This window comes from Scylla paramamosain, chromosome 11 (assembly GCF_035594125.1).
Source record: "Scylla paramamosain isolate STU-SP2022 chromosome 11, ASM3559412v1, whole genome shotgun sequence".
NCBI lineage: Eukaryota > Metazoa > Arthropoda > Malacostraca > Decapoda > Portunidae > Scylla > Scylla paramamosain.
In genome coordinates, this window is record NC_087161.1 from 10850454 (window position 1) to 10870158 (window position 19705).

Genomic DNA, 19705 nt, shown 5'->3' on the forward strand with positions numbered 1-19705 from the left:
AGGATGGTGGGTTTAGGATGATCCTTAACCTGGCAAAATTTAATAAATTTTTAGATTACAAACACTTCAAGATGGAAAATTTTGAGCAGGCAATTCGACTTGTTAACAGTGGTATCTTCATGGCCTCTGTTGATTTGTGGCAAGCCAATTATTCTGTTAAGATAGCTGAGGAGCAACAGCATTTTCTGTGTTTCAAATGGCAAGGAAAAATTTATCAATTCAGGTGTCTCCCTAATGGGGTTGCGGATGGTCCCCGTCTGTTCACTAAATTAATGAAACCTGTTTTTGCTGTTCTTAGAGAGAAGGGACATATCATCACGAGTTTCATTGATGATACTCTTATTTGTCACAGCACTTTTGATGGATGTTGTGAGAGTGTGCGTGCCACTGTTGACTTGCTCAAGAAGTTAGGTTTCTGTATTAACGAAGGCAAATCTGTCTTGGTCCCCACTAAGTGCTTGGAGTATTTGGGGAACATTATAGATTCTGAGACTATGACCGTAACATTACCTGATCGTAGGATACACAAGATACTACAATGGTGTGAGGAATTGTTACATAGTGACAGAGCCAAAATTCGGAATGTGGCCAGAGTCATTGGGTTATTAGTTGCAGCCGTTCCAGCAGCAGAGATGGGGAAACTGCATTACAGGCGGTTAGAATGTGCTAAGATTGCTGCGTTAAAAGACACAAGAGGTAACTTTGACAAGTGGATGGTGGTCACTCATGAGATGAGATTGGACTTGCTTTGGTGGGTATCTCACATTGCATTGCAAAACAGACAGATTTTTCAGAACAGAATTGGAACTGTATACTGATGCATCGAATTTAGGTTGGGGTGGCCACCTCAATCAACAAAAAAGTTAATGGGAGATGGTCATTATCAGAATCTGCCTTGCACATCAACGCAAAGGAACTCAAAGCCATCTTCCTGGTAGTGCGCTCATTTGCATCTCTTCTCAAAGGATGACATGTTCGGGTGTTTTGTGATAACACGACGGCGGTGAACTATGTCAATGAAATGGGCGGCACACGGTCCTCACTGTGTAAAGACATTTGCCGTGACCTTTGGGAGTGGTGTGCGGTGAATGATACCTGGCTTACCTCCTCTCATGTACCAGGTAAAGTCAGTCTCATGGCAGACGCTGCATCTCGGGCATTCTATGACAGGCATGAGTGGAAATTGAATGAAGAACTCTTTAGGACCCTTTCTGAAGTATTTGGGGTTCTGAGCATTGATCTCTTTGCTTCTAGACTGAATGCTCAAGTGACTCGTTTCTGCTCCTGGAAACCTGACCCAGATGCAGAACATTTTGATGCCTTTTCCATCTGCTGGTCGCAGTTTGAACTAATCTACCTTTTCCCACCCTTTGCTCTGATTGCCAGGTGCCTACAGAAAATTTGAGCAGAATCAGCAAAGGGGTGGATGGTGTTGCCTCTCTGGCCGTCCCAGCCCTGGATGGGGACTCTACTCACTTTGCTGGTCAAGGAACCATGGCTGATTCCGAGGGGGGCACACAACTTGCGTCACCCATCGACGGAGGAGGAACACCCCATTCTCCGACACACCCGACTGATGGCTTGCCTCTTATCCGGCAACATCTGCGAGATAGGGGCATTTCTCAGGCAGGTATGGACACCATCCTTGCCTCCTGGAGATCTGTGACTGCGAGGCAGTACCAGCCACATGTCAACAGATGGCTACAGTTTTGTAGTAGCCGGAACATCAATCCCTTTGCTCCCACTGAACTGATGTTGTGAATTTTCTGTCTGTTACTTTCCACAGAAGTGTTGGTTATACTTCAATTAACACTGCCAGGGGTGCACTTTCCTCCCTGGGGATTACTGTGGATGGTTGCAGTGCAGGAAGCCATCCTCTTGTCACCAGGTTCTCAAGGGGAGTTTTTAACTTGCGGCCATCTATCCCTAGGTATACAAGAAATTGAGAAGTTCAGCAGGTGCTACAGCATCTGCGTGTCATGGATCCTTTGTCCTCCTTCTCTTTAAAGGACTTAACACTGAAGCTTGTGATGTTGATGGCACTTACGCAGGCTGCCAGAATACAAACTTTGCACTGTTTGTTGCTGAGGAATATTAGTTTTGGGCAGGATTCTGTTTGTGTTTGGTTAGGGGAAACTATTAAACAGTGCAGGACAAAGTTCAATGTGCGGTTTGTGACCTTTAAAGCATATTCTACAGACATTAGATTGTGTGTGTGTGTGAAACTGAAAATGTATATTGCTAGGACAGAGGAGTTCAGAAATTCTGCAAATCAGGAGAATGGGAAGTTACTCCTAAGTTTTATCAAGCCCCACAAGCATGTAACGAGGGACACTGTTGCAAGATGGATTCGAACAGTGCTTTCTCTGTCGGGCATAGACTCCAGCCAGTATTCAGCGGGCAGTGTTCGGCCTGCAGCTGCATCAAAAGCCAAAGCCATGGCTCTACCTATTGGACACATCATAGCAAGGGCTGGGTGGTCCAGGGCTGCCACTTTTGCCAAATTCTATGACAAGGAGATTGTCCCAAGTCACGATCCTTTCCAAGATGCTGTCCTTCAATAGTCTGTTCATTTTGTTTGCATAGGAGATGTTGTCTCTTGTCACCTGGTCCATGGCTATGTAAATTTCTTATTATATTGAAGTTTAGTTACTGCTTGCATCATTTATCTTCTCTGCATGTCTACAGTACGACACCCACATGGCTTCAAAACCTCATGGGAAGCAACCTCTAGCAGAGGTGTGATTTGCTGACGTAAAATTAATGAAGTACATGAGACTTACCATAGGTCAGTTGAAATGTGCTTTGAATTTTATGAAGCAAATCACCTCTGCTAGAAGGGAGCTTTCACATGCCCGCCTCTCTCATCCTACGCTCTGTAGCGTCTTGTGGCTTACATATTTCTAGCAGTGCAAAATGTTCAGTTACTTTCATGTGGTTGGTCGTACTCTTTAAAGTCTCTTTCACGTCTGGTGGCATGAAGCGGCAAAGCGTATCTCATGTGAAAGCTCCCTTCTAGCAGAGGTGATTTGCTTCATAAAATTCGAAGCACATTTCAACTGACCTACGGTAAGTCTCATGTACTTCATCAATTATTTTATAATATTCCTCTTTATGAGGAGACCACACCATTGCTGCATATTCCAATCTTGGTCTTATAATGGAAATCAACAACTTTTTATCATTCCTTCATCCAAATATAAGAATGCCATTTTTACTCTTTTTAACAAATTCATTGTCTCTCCAGGTATTTTATCAGTATGTCTGTCCAGAGTCAAATTTTCAGTAACTGTTACTCCCAAATCCACTTCTTCTTTTGACTTTTTAACTTCACACCATCCATGTCATAATGATATTGTATTCTTTTCTTACTCTTACCAAACTCCATTACTTTAAATTTACTTAAATTGAATTTTATTTGCCAAGATTTACTCCATTTATTTATTTTATTTAAATCATCTTGCAGAATCATACAGTCATTTACATCTTCTACCCTTCTCATCAGCTTAGCATCATCTGCAAATAAGTTCATATAACTATCTATTTCTTCATTTATGTCATTTACATATATTACAAACATTATTGATCCCAACATTGACCCCAGTGGGACACCAGAAGTTACTTCCAGCCAAGATGAATTTCGGTCTTGTATTACAGTTCTCATGTCTCTATCATCCAGATAATCCTCCATCTACTCCAGCAGTCTTCCTCCAATTTTTCCATAATTTTTTATCTTCCATAGCAATCTTCGGTGTGGTACTTTGTCAAACACTTTCTTCAAGTCTAAGTGCACACCATCCACCCATTCGTCTCTCTCCTGTACAATATCGACTACCCTTGAATAAAAAGGACAATAAGTTCATGGAGCATGATCTTCCCCTCCTAAATCCAAATTGACGATTTACCAAAACTTTATCTCTTTCCAAGCGTTCCATCCATCTTTCCTTTATTGTTCTTTCACATAGTTTTCCTACAACACTAGTCAAGGACACTGGTCTATAATTTAGTGGTTTTCCTTATTTCCTCCTTTGAATATTGGTATAATATTTTGGTACTCTTCCCTGTGATAGTGATGTCATCACTAGACTGAATTTTACGTTAACAAATCACTTGTCTGCTGAAGCTCGCTACCCCATGAGATAACACCATGCTGCCCCACATGCCAGTTGCTCCATGGCTCCTGCACTGGTCAGACGCTCCTATCTCAACCTTTTCGCCCAGGTCTTTGCTTTGCTTTGCTTTGCCAGGCTGTCACCTGTCACATAGGCAGCAGAGCACTGCACCCACTTTCCTCTTTAGTAGGAGCAGGTTATTGCCCTCAAATAAATCCAGGTTAAGGATTTTGTTTACGATGGTGTTTGTTTTTTACTGCCATGTCTTCCCTGAATGACGACTCCCATGGAGCCAAGACATCGGGTCATAAGGGCAAGTCCTCTAATGGAGGACATACGAGTACTATGAGTTCATGCTGCAGTGAGGACAAGTCCAGACACAAGCACTTTACAACTTGTCACAGGAGTTCGAGGAGAGACCGTACGCTGTCTGAAGATCATCTGTCCTTGAGCAGAAGGTGAGACTGTACATCGCCTGCTCAGTCAGCTGGTACCGTGATACCACTACAAAATGTCTCCCTCTCCTTCTCTGTCCTGGGAGGAGATGCACGCTGCTCCTTGGGCCATGCTTATGGACGCCCTTGCCGAATTAAGGGGTGACATGGAGAAACTGAAAGCCAAGAGACAGCAAGGCACATAGGACTCCTTGACTGCCAGAAGCAGTGTTCCTACCTGCAGCGGTGACCCCAACCTTGGCTTGACTGGCCCCCTGCTTTGTCCTGAGGATTTGCAGGCTGAAGTGGTTGCCTCGAATGCTGGATTCTCTGGGTTTAGACTGGATGGTGATGAGGACAGTGAAGATGGGGAGCTCCCTGGCTTGCCTATATACAGTGTGTTGTTGCAAGGCGCTAAGACCTACGGGCCCTTGGAATGTGTTTTGGCAGATGTTCAAACACATATCGCAGGCATGGTGAATCATCTGTTTGCTAATAGGATGCGTGAGGAGGACTATTGAGAAGTTCTGGAGGCTGACATCACCAAGGGGCCAGGCAACTACCCTGCACTGGACCCTGTTGAGTGTAACTCACACATTTTAGAGACACTGAAATCAGATGCTAAACGAACCGATTTCTGCATGAAGGAGGTTGGTAAAGATTTACTCAAGGCAGCCACTATTATTGTCGAGTCGCTCACTGTGCTGGATAATTTTGCACAGGAGGAAGGAAACTCTGTGGTGGCTCAGGAAGTTAGTCTCCTCAATGGGGCTTTGGCCTTGCTTGGAAATGCCAATCATCGCAACAACTTGGCAAGACACTTTGTCATCAAGCATGAAATCAGCCATAAGTACGCTCACTTATGCTCTGACACGGTTCCAATGACAAGGTTTTTGTTTGGAGATGACGTCTTGCAGTCCACCAAACAAACTGAGGAGACAGAAAGACTGAGGAGTAAATTCTCTGTCAGGAAATCCTACCCCACTTGGAAATTTGGCTTCAGCAAACCTGTGGGGGGAAAACCATGAGTGTTCCAGGGTAGAGCCCCTGCCAGAGGATTTCCAACTAGGTTCCATCCTTACGGCCAATGTTGGGTCGGCTCCAAGGGAAAACCACGGTTCACCTACCCACAGCAGGACTCTAAGCCAAAAAACTCCCAAGGCCAGGGTCACAGCAATCCTCGGCAATAATACAGGCAAGCCCTAATTTTGTTGCAGGCAGACTCAGCAATATTTTGCATGAATGGTGTAAGATCACTCTTGACCCTCATATTCTTGACATTGTTGTGCACTGCCACCTTGACCTTGATGTGAATAACATTACACCTTTACTTTTTGAGCAGGAGTATGTTTTTAAGGAGGAAGATAAAATTCTCATTGATCAGGAAATTACAAAATTTATTAGCTCTCAAGGTAATTGCTCTTACTCATAAGCAGGATGGGCAGATAGTCTCTGATATTTTTTAAGGGAGAAAAAGAATGGTGAGTTTAGGATGATAATCAACCTGAAAAAGTTAAATAAACATATTGCTTAGAAGCATTTCAAAATGGAAAATTTTGAACAACCAGTGAGACTTGTAAATAGGGGGGATTTCATGGCTTCAGCGGACCTTTGCCACGCTTACTATTCAATTAAGATAGCTGAGGAACAACAGAAGTATCTCTGTTTTAAGTGGTGTGGGAAGATTTTTCATTTCATCTGTATGGCCAATGGCATTTCAGATGGTCCACGACTTTTCACCAAACTAATGAAACTGGTCTTTGCTACTCTACGAGACTTGGGCTACAACATTACCAGCTATATTGATGACACTCTCATATGCAATAGTTCTCTGTCTGGTTGTTACAACTGTATTAGAGATACTTTGCATTTGTTAAGGAAACTCGGTTTCTGTATCAATGTTGAAAAATCCATTTTGGTTCCCACTAATCATATAGAGTATTTGGGAAATGTTATTAACTCACTGAATATGACCGTCACCCTACCAGAACGTAGAATCAAGAAAATTTTGCACAGTTGTACTCTGCTGTTGCAGAAAAAGAGAGGGAAAATCAGAGAAGTGGCCAGAGTTGTTGGTCTGCTGGTTGCTGCAATCCCTGCTGTGGAAATGGGCAAGTTGTTTTACAGAAAGCTGGAAATTGCCAAAATTGCTGCTTTACAAAATAACAATGGTAGCTTTGACAAATGGATGCCAATCACGGATGACATGAAAATGGACCTCAGGTGGTGGCTCAATCAAGTTACTCTGCAAGACAGGAAAATTTTCCGCAAGTCACCTGACACTGAGTTGTAGACTAATGCCTCGGACTTAGGCTGGGGTGGTTGCCTCAACTCTCAAACTACAGGTGGCAGATGGTTCAAGGATGAACTTCAACTTCACATCAATGCAAAGGAGCTCAAACTCATTTTTCTTACCTTGAAATCTTTTGCACATGAACTCAGAGGGAGGCATGTCAAAGTGTTCTGTGATAACACCACAGCCACTACCTATGTTAATGAAATTAAATGAACTTCAACTTCACATCAATGCAAAGGAGCTCAAAGCCATTTTTCCTATCTTGAAATCTTTTGCATGTGAACTCAGAGGGAGGCATGTCAAAGTGTTCTGTGATAACACCACCCCCATTACTTATGTTAATGAAATGGGGGGTATGAAATCTTTGACTTGCAATGAGATCTGCACTGAGATCTGGAAATGGTGTTTAGCAAGAGATGCTTGGATTACCTTCTCTCACATACCCGGCAGAGACAACGTCATAGAAGACAAAGCATCTCACAGATTTAATGACAGACATGAATGGAGGCTAAATTAAAACATTTTCAAGGACATCTGCAAAATTTCTGATTTATTTGCTTCTCAATCAAACAAACAGGTTGACCGATATTGTTCTTGGAAACCCGACCCAGAGACCGAATTTTTTTATGTATTTTTTTTACTAATTGGGCTCAATTTGAGTTAATTTACATCTTTCCCCCATTTGCTCTGATCTCCAGATGTCTGCAGGAGCTACGAGAGGAACAGGCAAAAGGATGGCTGGTGGTTCCACTGTGGCCGTCCCAACTGTGGGACGCTTGTCAAGGAGCCCCGGCTCATCACAAAGATGAAGAACGTGCTCACTCTACCACTCACAACAGAGGACCACCCCATCATGAGACATACTAAGTTAATGGCTTGTCTTTTGTCTGGGAAAAGCTGCAAAAACAAGGCATTTCGTCTGTGGGTACGGACATCATCATGGCCTCTTGGAAGCCTGGGACTGAAAAGCAGTACCGTACACATGTCAATAGATGGACACAGTTTTGTCATAGGTAGGGCATCAATCCCCTTAATCTCTCTGTAATCCATTCAATTAATTTTTTATCTGAAACCTTTCACAGAGGAGTGGGGTATGACTGTGTCACCACTGCCAGGGGGGCTCTTTCTTTGCTTGGATTAGTGGCAACAACCCCATGGTCAACAGACTGCTTAGAGGTGTATTCAACCTGAGGCCATCAACACCCAGGTATACTGATACCTGGGATGTCACGCCCATCTTGTGTCAACTGAGGATGAGGACCATGGCCCTTGTTACCAATCTCACTCTGAAGGCCCTGACTTTGAAATTAGTAATGCTGATGGCCCTCACACAAGCAGCCCAGGTTCAAACTTTACACTTTTTAGTGCTGAAGAACATCAGCATAGGGGAGGATTCCATTACCACGTGGTTAGGTGGCAATGTTAAACAATGCCGACCAAAATGTAACATTCAGGTTGTGAAATTTCATGTTTTTACCAAAGATACAAGGTTATGTGTATGTTAAACACTCAAAATGTACATTGAAAAGACAGAACAGTTCAGGAAAGTTGGGTAAGAAGATGGACAACTTTTCATCAGCTTCATTAAATCACACAAACAGGTATCAAGGGAGACTTTCGCAAGATGGATTAGAACAATGCTGGTTTTGTTGGGGATGAACACTGCAAAGTATACAGTGTACACAGTGTGTGACCAGCAGCAGCCTCAAAAGCGAAGGCCATGGAAGTACCAGTAGCTCACATTATGGCAAAAGCTGGTTGGTCACAGTGGACCACATTTGCCAGACATTATGACAAGGTAATTGCTTGTGATGTGCATGATTTTCAAGAGGCAGTGTTAGGTTATGTCTGGTAGAGGTTGTTACTTCTTAGTTGGGAATGGTTGTAGAATGAAAGTTCTTTTGTTTCCAGAGTTTTTCTTACCTCTATTAGATTAGGAGTTATCATGACAACTTTGACTGTATTGAACTAATGAACGCTTATCAAGGTACAACACCCACATGGCTTTAAAACCTCATGGGGTAGCGAGCTTCAGCAGACAAGTGATTTGCTGACGTAAAATTGACAGAGTACATGAGACTTATCGGAGGTCAGTTGAAGTGTGCTCAAGATTTTACAAAGCAAATCACGTCTGCTTGAAGCTAGCTTTCACATGCCCTCCTCTCCCACCCTTTGTTTCATTCTATAAATCCTCTGAAGTGAGGAAATTGGGATCGGTGGGGTTCTCATTTTCATGTGGGTGGTCGTACGCTCCAAAGTCTGACATGTGGGACAGCGCGGCATTATCTCATGTGAAAGCTAGCTTCAGGCAGATGTGATTTACTTCGTAAAATCTTGAGTACACTTCAGCTGACCTCCAGTATGTCTCATGTACTCTGTTAATTTTATCAGCCAGTTGTTCTCTACATTCCTTCAATATCCGGTTTGATACTCCACCTGGACCAGTTGCTTTATTTACTTCAAGTTCTTCCAACATCTTAAGAATTTCTTCATAACTGACTGGGACTGTACTTAGTATATTCTTCACCAACTTATCCCTTCCAGCGTCAAACTCCCTTTCCACAGTAAATACCAATCTGAAACTATTGTTCATAACCTCCACCATGTCCTGTGCATCATCATACATTTTTCCTTCATCTTTCAGTCTTGATACACCTTCCTTCTTCATCTTCCCATTAATATGGCTAAAGAATAGTTTGTGTGTGTATGTGTGTGTGTGTGTGTGTGTGTGTGTGTGTGTGTGTGTGTGTGTGTGTACTCAGTACTGTATCTGGACTTAACACGTCCAATACCTGATCAGTTGCCCGAGACTCGGGGGGCGTAGTAGTCTGTCAGTTGCATTCATAGACAGAAGGTGTTAAGATTACAAATTTGTTCAAGTACCAGCAATGGATATCTGGTTGAAAATGGGGAAACTGTCAGAAAAGAAAATCCTGAAAAGCAAGCCTTGACCATATCGTCTGGTGAAGGTGGGGTGAATGCCACTGATGTTACAGATAAAGAGGGCCAGAGAGAAGCACAGGGAAAAAGACACAAGGTGAAACAACATGATATGGAACAGCAGAGTGAGGCAGAGGGACAGGGCGGAGTGAAGGGGTAGAATGAACAGCAAGACCAACTGAGTCAGAAAGATAGAGCTGACGAGTGTGAAAAGAAAAGTAAAAAATGCAAATATGATGAAAGCTATATCGCATTGGGGTTTACATGGATTGGTGATGCTGAAACACCAAGTCCACAATGTGTTCTTTGTGGTGAAGCTAACAGCAGTCTCAAGCCCTCTTACTAATGCCACAATCTGTAAAACTAAATATAACAACCTGAGAGACATGCCAGTAAATTTTTTCAAATGCAAATTGGAAGAATTAAGAAAAAACAAACAACTATTGGGATCATATTCAAGTAATGGATCTCACAAGGATGCTCTACAAGCATCATACCTTGCTAGCTACACTTTAGCAAAAAAAGGAATGCCACACATGACCACGGAAGATGTATGCTTGCCAGTGGCAAAAGATTTGGTAAATTGCATGTTTGGAGAAAAAGCAGCGAAAAAGCTGGATATGATTCCATTTTCCAACAATACTGTGGCCCGCTGCATTGACAGTATGTCTTCAAATATTCTCTGCCAGCTGGTAAGTTGTGTCAAGGGCAGTGAGTTTTATTCCCTGCAGATTGATGAGTCAACAGATATTGGAAATCTGGCTAATCTTTTGGTTTATGTCTGTTTCTTAAATAATGGCACAGTTCATGAGAAATTTTGGTTTTGTCAGCCTCTTGACACTCGTTTTTTATTTAATCAACAATTTTATGAAAGACAATGGGATCGAATGGGAGTGCTGTGTAGGAATAAGTACTGACGGAGCAATGTCAATGACGGAAATATAAAGGGCTTGTAGCTTTTATCAAGAAAAGTGTTCCTTCAGTTTCCTGGGTTCACTGCTGCATTCACAGAGTGGCTCTTGCCTCAAAAAATATGCCAGCTGAGCTGCTATCTTTTCTTAATGATTCAGTGAAAATGGTCAACTTCATCAAAGCTCACCCAATGAAGAATTCAAGGATTTTCAAAGTTCTGTGCAACAAAATGGGCAGTGAACATGAGACACTACTTTTGCATACAGAAGTGCAATAGTTATCCAAAGGTAAAGTTCTGACAAGACTTTATGAGCTTCGATGCGAAGTTGAACATTTTTTTGTCGATCACCCATTCAATTTGTCTTCCTGCCTGCATGATGAAGAATGGCTGCAAAAACTTGAATACTTGGCAGACATTTTCTCAGTGCTGAATGAAATGAACTCAAGTCTTCAGGGTGTCAGATCCATAGTGTTTAACACACTAAACAAGATCAAAGCAGTGATAAAAAAATAGCATTTTGGTCAAGATATGTAGAGTCAGGCTAAATTCAGTGTTTACCATTGCTACATGACTTCAATGAAGCAAGTGAAATAGTCTTGAAAAAGTGTGTGAAAAGTCTTATTCTTGAACACCTCAAACAATTGAGAGAGCAGCTATGAAGATACTTTCCTTCCAGGAACCTATCATATACTTGGATAAACAATCCATTCAAAGCTTTTTTTCCAATCATGCATCTGTCACTAATGGAACAGGAATACAATTCAAACAAAAACTACTCATGGATTTCTGGGCACAAATCATGGAAGATTATGTTAACTTATCCAAGTAAGCATTGAGAGTATTGATGCCCTTTGCCAAGACATACCTCTGTGAGACTGGCTTTTCTGCACTCACAGCTCTGAAGATGAAGTAATACCAGAGGATGAATGCTGAGAAAGATCTAAGAATCAGACTTTCTTCAGTTGTTCCCAACTTTGTTGACCTGTGTGCTGAAATGCAGCCTCATCCATCCCACGAATTACTAACAGGTAAGTGCTGGCATATTATCAGTAACAATTTTTTAACAAAACTCCTCCTTATAACTGGCATAATTTCTTACTTATATATATATATATATATATATATATATATATATATATATATATATATATATATATATATATATATATATATATATATATATATATATATATATATATATATGAGATATGAGAATCCTATGTTGTAAATAACTGATATGAGTGATATCATTGTTAATTATCAAAATCAGTAAACATGTGAGCTGTATAAACATAATGATAATGTAATGCATGCAATTACTAGTAAACAGTAGCAAAAATGGTGGTGGCAGTGGGATGGGGGTGCATGGACTCGGACATATCCTGGTAGGTGGCATATGGCCTGAAAAGTTTGGGAACCGCTGATCTCAAGTTTCCTTTCTGACTGTTTTATTGCTGCTGTGGTAGACAGTCACTGTTCTTTTCTTAAATCTATTAACAATGGTGTTACTCAGGGTTCTGTCCTGTCACCCACTCTCTTCCTATTATTCATCAATGATCTTCTAAGCCAAACTTCTTGTCCTATCCACTCCTAAGCTGATGATACCACCCTGCACTTTTCCACATCTTTTTGTAGACGTCCAACCTTTCAGGAAATAAACAGTTCTTGCAGGGAAGTCAAAGAATGCCTGACTTCTGATCCCTCTAAAATTTATGATTGGGGCAAAGCAAACTTAGTATTGTTCAATGTCTCAAAAACTCAATTCCTCCATCTATCAACTCGACACAACCTTCCAGGCAACTATCTCCTCTTCTTCAGTTACACTCAACTGTCCCTCTCTTCTACAATGAACATCCTCAGTCTGTCATTTACTGATAATCTAAACTGGAAACTTCACATCTCATCTCAAGCTAAAACAGCTTCTATGAAGTTAGGCATTCTGAGGCATCTTTGCCAGTTTTTCTCACCCTACCAGCTGCTAACTCTGTAATGGGGCCTTATCTGTCCATGTATGGAGTATGCTTCACATGAATGGGGGATTCCACACACACCGCTCTTTTAGACAGAGAGGAATCAAAAACTTTTCATCTTATCAACTCCTCTCCTCTAACTGACTGTCTTCAGCCTCTCTCTCTTATCACCACAATGTTGCATCTCTTGCTATCTTTTACCACTATTTTCATGCCAGCTGCTCATCCGATCTTGCTAACTGCATTCTTCACCTCCTCCCATGGCCTCACTGCACAAGACTTTCTTCTTTCTCTCATCCCTATTCTGTCCACCTCTCTAATGCAAGAGTTAACCAGTATTCTCAGTCATTTTTCCCTTTCTATGGTAAACTTTGAACTCCCTGCCTACTTCTGTATTTCCTCCTTCCTATGATTTGAACCCTTTCAAGAGGGAGGTTTCAAGATGCTTATTCTGTAATTTCTGACTACCACTTTTGACTCTGTTCAGGGACTGGTACCTCAGTGGGCCTTATTTTTCATTATATTTCTGTTGCTCTTGGCCAGTGTCCCTCCTACATGGAGAGAGAGAGAGAGAGAGAGAGAGAGAGAGAGAGAGAGAGAGAGAGAGAGAGAGAGAGAGAGAGAGAGAGAGAGAGAGAGAGAAAATCAAATCTTGTTTCACTCTAAATTACTTTTTAATTGCTTATTTAAACTGATTTGCATATAGATATGAAGAATAAGCAAGAAAATAAATAAAACTTCCCTCAAGATAAATAAATAAATAAAATACAGAAATTAAACCCAAAAAACCCAGTGGGTTGGGATAAAAAAAAATCCCAGGTTTTTTACAATCCTGGTTTTGGTTCCCACAAAATGCAATGAATACTTAGGCAATATCATTGATACCAACAGTATGACAGACTCCTTGCCAGATCACAGAGTGGACCAAATAGTGCAAGGTTGTGAAGTACTCATGCATAAGAATAAAGTTAAAATCCAAGAAGTGGCTAGGGTCATTGGTCTTGTGGTTCCTGCCATTCCATCAGCTGAGGTGGGGAAGCTTCACTACAGGAAGTTGGAGGCAGTAAAAGTCACAGCTTCGCACATAGAAAAGGGAAATCTTGACAGATCTATGATTATTACTGATGAAATGAGAACAGACTTAATTAAGCAGGTGGATGAATAATGTTTCAGTACAATATAGAAAAATATTTAGATTGGGTACTGATATTGATTTGTAAACTGATGTATCTAACTTAAGGCATGTTTATCTTATCCAAGATCACGCTCATCTTTGAACCACAATCTTCAGTGAAAACACGATGGCTTGTTTATGTCGTCAAGATTTCAGTAATCTTGCTGTCTGATTTATAATTTCTTAAAAACAATAGATGGCAACAGAATACTCTGATGTATTCTCACTGAACTGAGCAAGGTTTGAGCTCACTTACATTTTCCCTCCATTCTCATTACTTACTAGGTGTCTGCAAAAGATGCAGGCAGAAGAAGCACGGGAATGGATACCCTTGTACCCTTGTGGATGTCCCAGCCGTGGATGAGGTTGTTGCTCAGGATGATGGTTGACCACTCATGATTTATTATGTGAAGGATAGATGTACTGATGCACCCATCCTCATCAGAGGGGCACCTGTTCATGAAGCACATACAAATGATGGCATGCCTATTGTCCAGGAGAACCTATGAGAATGAGGCATATCTGTAATGGGTGCGGACATCATTCTTACCTCCTGAAAACCAGGAACAGAGAAACAATACTGTCCACATGTCAGAAGATGGATGCAATTTTGTGGTAGAGGGGATATCAATCCCCTTAATCCCACTGTGTCCAACATCATAAATTCCTTGGCCGAGACTTTCCACAGGGATGTACAGTATGAGTGCATTAACATGGCGAGAGGTGCCCTCTCATCACTGGGCATTATGGCAGGTGGCTGCAGAATGGGAAATCACCCACTAGTTATCAGGTTCATGAGAGGGTGTTTAATCTAAGACCATCTATGCCCAGGTATACTGAGACCTGGGATGTTAAACCAGTATTAAAAAAACTTAGAACTATATGTCCACTACATGCACTGTCCCTGAGGGAGTTAATGTTAAAACTTGTTATGTTGATGCTCTAATTCAGGCAGCCAGACTTCAAATTTTACACTTTTTAGCATAGGGAAATATTTCCTTCCTATTCAGTTGGGGGAAAATATTAAGCAATGCAGGCTTAACTTTAACATTCAAGTGGTGAAATTTCAGGCTTACGCTAAGGATGCCAGCTTCTGTGTAAATGTGACATTGCAAACTTACATTGAAATGACTGAGGCAATCAGACAGGGTGCTGAACAAAAGAAGCATAAACTACTTATCAGCTTTATCGAGCTACACAAAACTGTCTCAAAGGACACATTTGCACGTTGAATCACAAAAATGCTTGATTTGTCTGGGGTGGACACCACTAAATTCACAGCTGGCAGTGTTTTGCCAGCTGCACCATTGAAGGCCAAGGCTATGGCTGTGCCAATTTCTTGTACCATAGCAAAAACTGGGTGGTCCAGGAAGACTACTTTTGTAAAATAAAAAAATATTATGATAAGAATATTGTTATGGGATCTGATCCATTTCAGGATGCAATATTAGAGTAGAGAAGGGTATTTTGACTCTAAAGTACATTACTATATTATGGATTATTCAAAGTATACTATACACCTGTGACACCAATGTTACATTGTGATGTCATGAACAACATGCATGAGTGCTAATTTTCTGTATGGTATGCAGGGTATTACATTCAATAATGTTTCATTCATCAGAATATGTAACCAGTTTTATTTTATGATATGTACTGATGCTATGTGATTGAGGGAGACTACTTGTGTAAAATATTATAATCAGCTTGTTGTTATGGAATCAGGCCTATTCAGGATTGCTATGTTAGAATTTTGGATTATATTTTGATTCCAAGATATAATGATTTAAACATGAAAGGGCTGGATCCTCATAAATATTCATTATGCTGAAAATGATTGTGTTACATTGCAATACTAGTGAAATGTGCAGCTGCATGCATGAATATAAACCCATGTACAATGAATGGTATTCAGGTTCATTCATGTTATCAAAACTTATCACAAATTGTATATTGAAATATGTACAGGTGGTGAAGCTATACAGTGGCACAACACCCACATGGCTTCAAAACCTCATGAACAAGCGACCCTTCAGCAGGTCAACAGGTCAGTTGAAGCATGCTTACAGTTTTATGAGGGAAATCACCTCTGGTGTAGGGGAGCTTTCACATGCCCTCCACTCCCCCCCAGTGTTAATGGATTACAACACCAATTTCATCATCCTGCATGGAACCTTTTCTTTTATGTCATGTGGGTGGTTGCATCATTCAAAGTCTGACGGTGTTGTGTGGCGCAGCATTTCTCATGTGAAAGCTCCCCTACAGCATAAGTGGTTTGGCTCGTAAAATTACAAGCACACTTCAACTGACCTGCAGTGAGTCTTGTGTACTTTATCATTGTTGTTGAACTTTTTGTAAAGTAAACCACAGAAATTACTATCCTTTATTTTTCATCCCTTAATGGTAGAATTTCGACTGGATTGTCTGGTTATTGGTTTTGTTTATAGACATTTTTCATTATTTGTGGTTTGAGTTCAAGTAGGCAAGTTGGGATGTAGTTGCCACACCTATTCTGGAAGCAACTATTAGTGATTCTGAAGATTCTCTAATATAAGGCGCTTACAATCATACCGTACCAAGTGCTGTTTTTTAAAAGACGCGAAAATCACTTCCAAAGCTTGACAACATTTAAATATGCATATTTCAAGAACTAAATGAGGAGTTAAAGTTATGTTTACTTAATGGAAATTTCGACCATATTGCCACGTGTTCTGTAGCTCTGACTCATTTGCCAGATAAAGGGATGTTTGAGGAATACAGTGCCACATGTAACTCTGTTTCAGATACTATGACACTTGATACAGTATGATTCTAAGTGCTTCATACATGACAGGGTAATCAGGCACATTTATAAGTAGTATGATTATCTCTTTGATTACACAGATGCACAAATGTGTAAGATTTATAATAATAACTAAATATATACTATTTCTGTCTGGAAATTTATACCATACTTTCACTTTTTTTATTGCATCTGTCAATCTTACTGTCACTTTCATTATTGTCTTAGTAGTATTATGTAAAAAATACAAAGTATTTTTGATATAAGGTTTGATAGGGGTTTCAGCTTCAGCCAGTTCATCCTGAGTTGGCTTATATTCAATCCCAGATGACTCAATCTCACTGAACTCATGATCAGAGTCCAAAAGCATATTCAGAGCCTCTAGGGCAAAAAGAGTGTAGCAGCAGCAGTCAGACATGGCACAAACATTCATGACTACTGGCAACATGACAAGGATTTCATCACCATGGCTTGTGGGTAGAATGGGTGAGTTGCTATTTCTCATTTTTGCCCAAAATAGTTAATTTTTACCTCCTTATTGTGCAGCTCTACATGCATCCATGAGGTAGAACTTTAAAGCAATCAGCTCACCTATCCTTCCTCTTCACTGTGCAATAGACTTGAAGTTCAGAGTGAATGATTTGCCCATGGCAATGTGAGAAACATACACGTGTAACTTTTGCCTTCCCACCGCCTTGGGTGCCGAATTCACTGTGGCTGTGGCTGGGTATGGTGCAAGTCAAATGACTCTCTCTCTCTCTCTCTCTCTCTCTCTCTCTCTCTCTCTCTCTCTCTCTCTCTCTCTCTCTCTCTCTCTCTCTCTCTCTCTTAAACAGAAAGAGAGAGAGAGCTACCACATGTCCAAACTGGGAATGCTTGGCTACCACACAAGCCATGTAAGTAAAGGGAGAATATTGGTGTCGGATATAGCTGTCATTGGCAGTCAACAGTCGACAGCAGGTTGGTATGGGTTGATCACATATTTGTGATCATTTAAACAGCTGTACTGCCTGGAAATTACAGAGTAATTACAAAGTATGTAACAGGTATGATGAATCCAGTAGTTTACTATGATATTCATTTGTTTATACTTAGCTAAACTGCACCTCCACATAATATAACAATTAATATTACTCATATTAATTTTGACAGCAAAATGAGGTGCCCATGACAATGGGATGCTGCACACCACTACAGCTTCCTTATATTTTCGTTTTTAGGCACAGATTTTTTTTTTTTCCAGGGAGGGAAGTTAATGTTATGTTCTTGTTCCCGAATCACAGAACGAAACACCAATACCACCAATGCTTGTAAATCCACAAGATTCTCTGTTGTAGTCTACCCTGTGCTAAGCAACAATCACTGGACCTGAGGTATGGCATCACAACCACTCCATCTGCGAGCTGCCATTTGTTGATTTTTCTAAAACTCTGAGGCCTTTTTCCTCAACACATTTACATTGTTTTTTTCAAATTAATCACATCATAAGAAAATTTAATTAATTAAAAGGATAATTACATTTTTTACCAGAAAAACTAACAAGCAACCAGTCCATTAAGGGTTCTTCATGCCAATGGCATGGTACAATGGTATCACATAGTGATCCAGAGCTTTCAAAGTCCCCCATTGCATCCATCTTATATGGGTCTAGGTGGATGCCCTCTTTGTTGTATACCTAACTGAAGAATTTTACAGCAAATGTCATAATGGTGCACTTGCTGTTAAAGACCAACCCATTTTTCTTGGCTGTTTTCATCAATTCATGGAAATTGCTGTCATATTCTTGTTTTGTGTGATCAAACACATGCAAAAATCATTTGCATTTCTAATGGTTGCAGGAAAATTTTTCAATAGTAATATCTGCAATGTCTGCACATTCAGTATCTGGATTCATAAATATCCAAACATAATCATGTTTAGATATTAAACTGGACTCACATTCAGTTTAATATCCTTACATACAAACATCAGTATGATGTGTCAGTGCAGCAGATACAGCGGTGCTGCAGAAGTGTGACACCTCTTGTTCATTTGTGTGTTTTCATAATGCAGCGAAGCCATTGTGTCACTACATAGTGAAGCACCTCTCATTTGTCTGTGTGCTTTTGCAATGTGATGGAACTGCAATGCAGCCAGTTGAGTTTCTATAAAATTAAATTATTACAAGTTAGGATAACACTTACAGGTTAACAGTGATGATGGCAACTGAGCCATGCAAGAGCTGGGCCAGACTGGGTGCCAGGATCTTGACACGAGCAGCAGAAGAGTTGTCATGAAGCAGTAGTACCCAAGGCAAGTCAGCTTGGTCATAGGGAGTTTTAAACTCTTCAGATGCAGGAACCTCAGATACCTCATGCTGCAAAATATTTCATAAGGGTAGAATAGAAATTACTCAAATTTACAATGAGTATAATTTTTCTGCAAAAAATAAATAAATAAATAAATAAATGAAAAAAAAATAAATAAAATAAAATAAATAAATAAAAAAAATTACAATGATTTCAGTATCTTTAACAATATGCTACATAATATAAAATTTTCCTTTCCACTTAATTCATATACAATAGATTTGTAAACATTACAGGATTTATTTGGAACTAAAAGAGCATTAAACTTAGAAGAAAAATAATGGAGAAAGCATTTAAAGAAAATATTAGAAGATAATATTGCTTTATTTAAAATTAGTTAAGATAATTGTTATACAATAGAATAAAAGTGCATACAATATTGGCAGGATGATACCAGGAAGAGTAGAATTACTCACAAGAGAAGGAGCCAAAGGTATTGTTTCTAATAAAAGTCAAAGTAACAAAGAAAACCAAATGGTGATAAATAACCATTACAATTAGTATGAGATGAAAGAATATAAGTGGAAAAGACATGGAGTAATGATGGTTACAAAACTATACATGAAAATTCAAAAGCAAAATGATGCAAAATTATTGAGAAAATAAGAGGTCGCTATGACTGTGAGATTCAACAAACATTTTAGTAAGAAAATAAGTGGAGCACAAGATATGGAATGGAATTAAATGTACAGTGAAACCTCAGTTACTGAACATCTCCCTTTTCAAGCAAATTGGT

General features: G+C 40.2%; 2 protein-coding genes across 13 annotated transcripts in view; one reads left to right on the forward strand and one right to left on the reverse strand.

Moving 5' to 3' along the window:
• LOC135104938 (thioredoxin domain-containing protein 16-like) overlaps positions 1-19705 on the reverse strand; it is a 428690-nt gene that overhangs the window by 238774 nt on the left and 170211 nt on the right. For all 10 annotated transcript variants that reach the window (XM_064012732.1, XM_064012729.1, XM_064012731.1 and 7 more), the window contains one exon: positions 18805-18977. In XM_064012732.1, coding sequence (XP_063868802.1) covers positions 18805-18977 — 173 coding nt within the window. The remainder of the gene's footprint in view (positions 1-18804; positions 18978-19705) is intronic.
• LOC135104944 (uncharacterized) lies at positions 71-16216 on the forward strand. Of its 3 annotated transcripts, none has more exons than XM_064012758.1 (3): positions 71-1630; positions 7541-7709; positions 7925-11777. In XM_064012758.1, exons 1-3 carry the CDS (start codon positions 1495-1497, stop codon positions 8031-8033), a joined length of 414 nt encoding a protein of 137 aa, XP_063868828.1. In that variant the 5' UTR covers positions 71-1494; the 3' UTR covers positions 8034-11777. The 3 variants fall into 3 exon arrangements, 1 of the variants encoding a protein (XP_063868828.1); XR_010270615.1 differs by lacking the exon at positions 71-1630 and adding exons at positions 1651-5741; positions 14125-16216 and having other exon boundaries at positions 7541-11723; XR_010270614.1 differs by lacking the exon at positions 71-1630 and adding an exon at positions 1651-5741 and having other exon boundaries at positions 7541-11777.

Excerpts from the sequence above, each read along its gene's own strand:
- LOC135104944 (XM_064012758.1), top strand. The coding sequence starts at position 1,495 with ATGGCTGATTCCGAGGGGGGCACACAACTTGCGTCACCCATCGACGGA. Across the intron at positions 1,631-7,540 it reads TAGGGGCATTTCTCAGGCAG|ATGTCTGCAGGAGCTACGAG; the intron begins GTATGGACACCA and ends TCTGATCTCCAG. Across the intron at positions 7,710-7,924 it reads CCCATCATGAGACATACTAA|AGGAGTGGGGTATGACTGTG; the intron begins GTTAATGGCTTG and ends AACCTTTCACAG.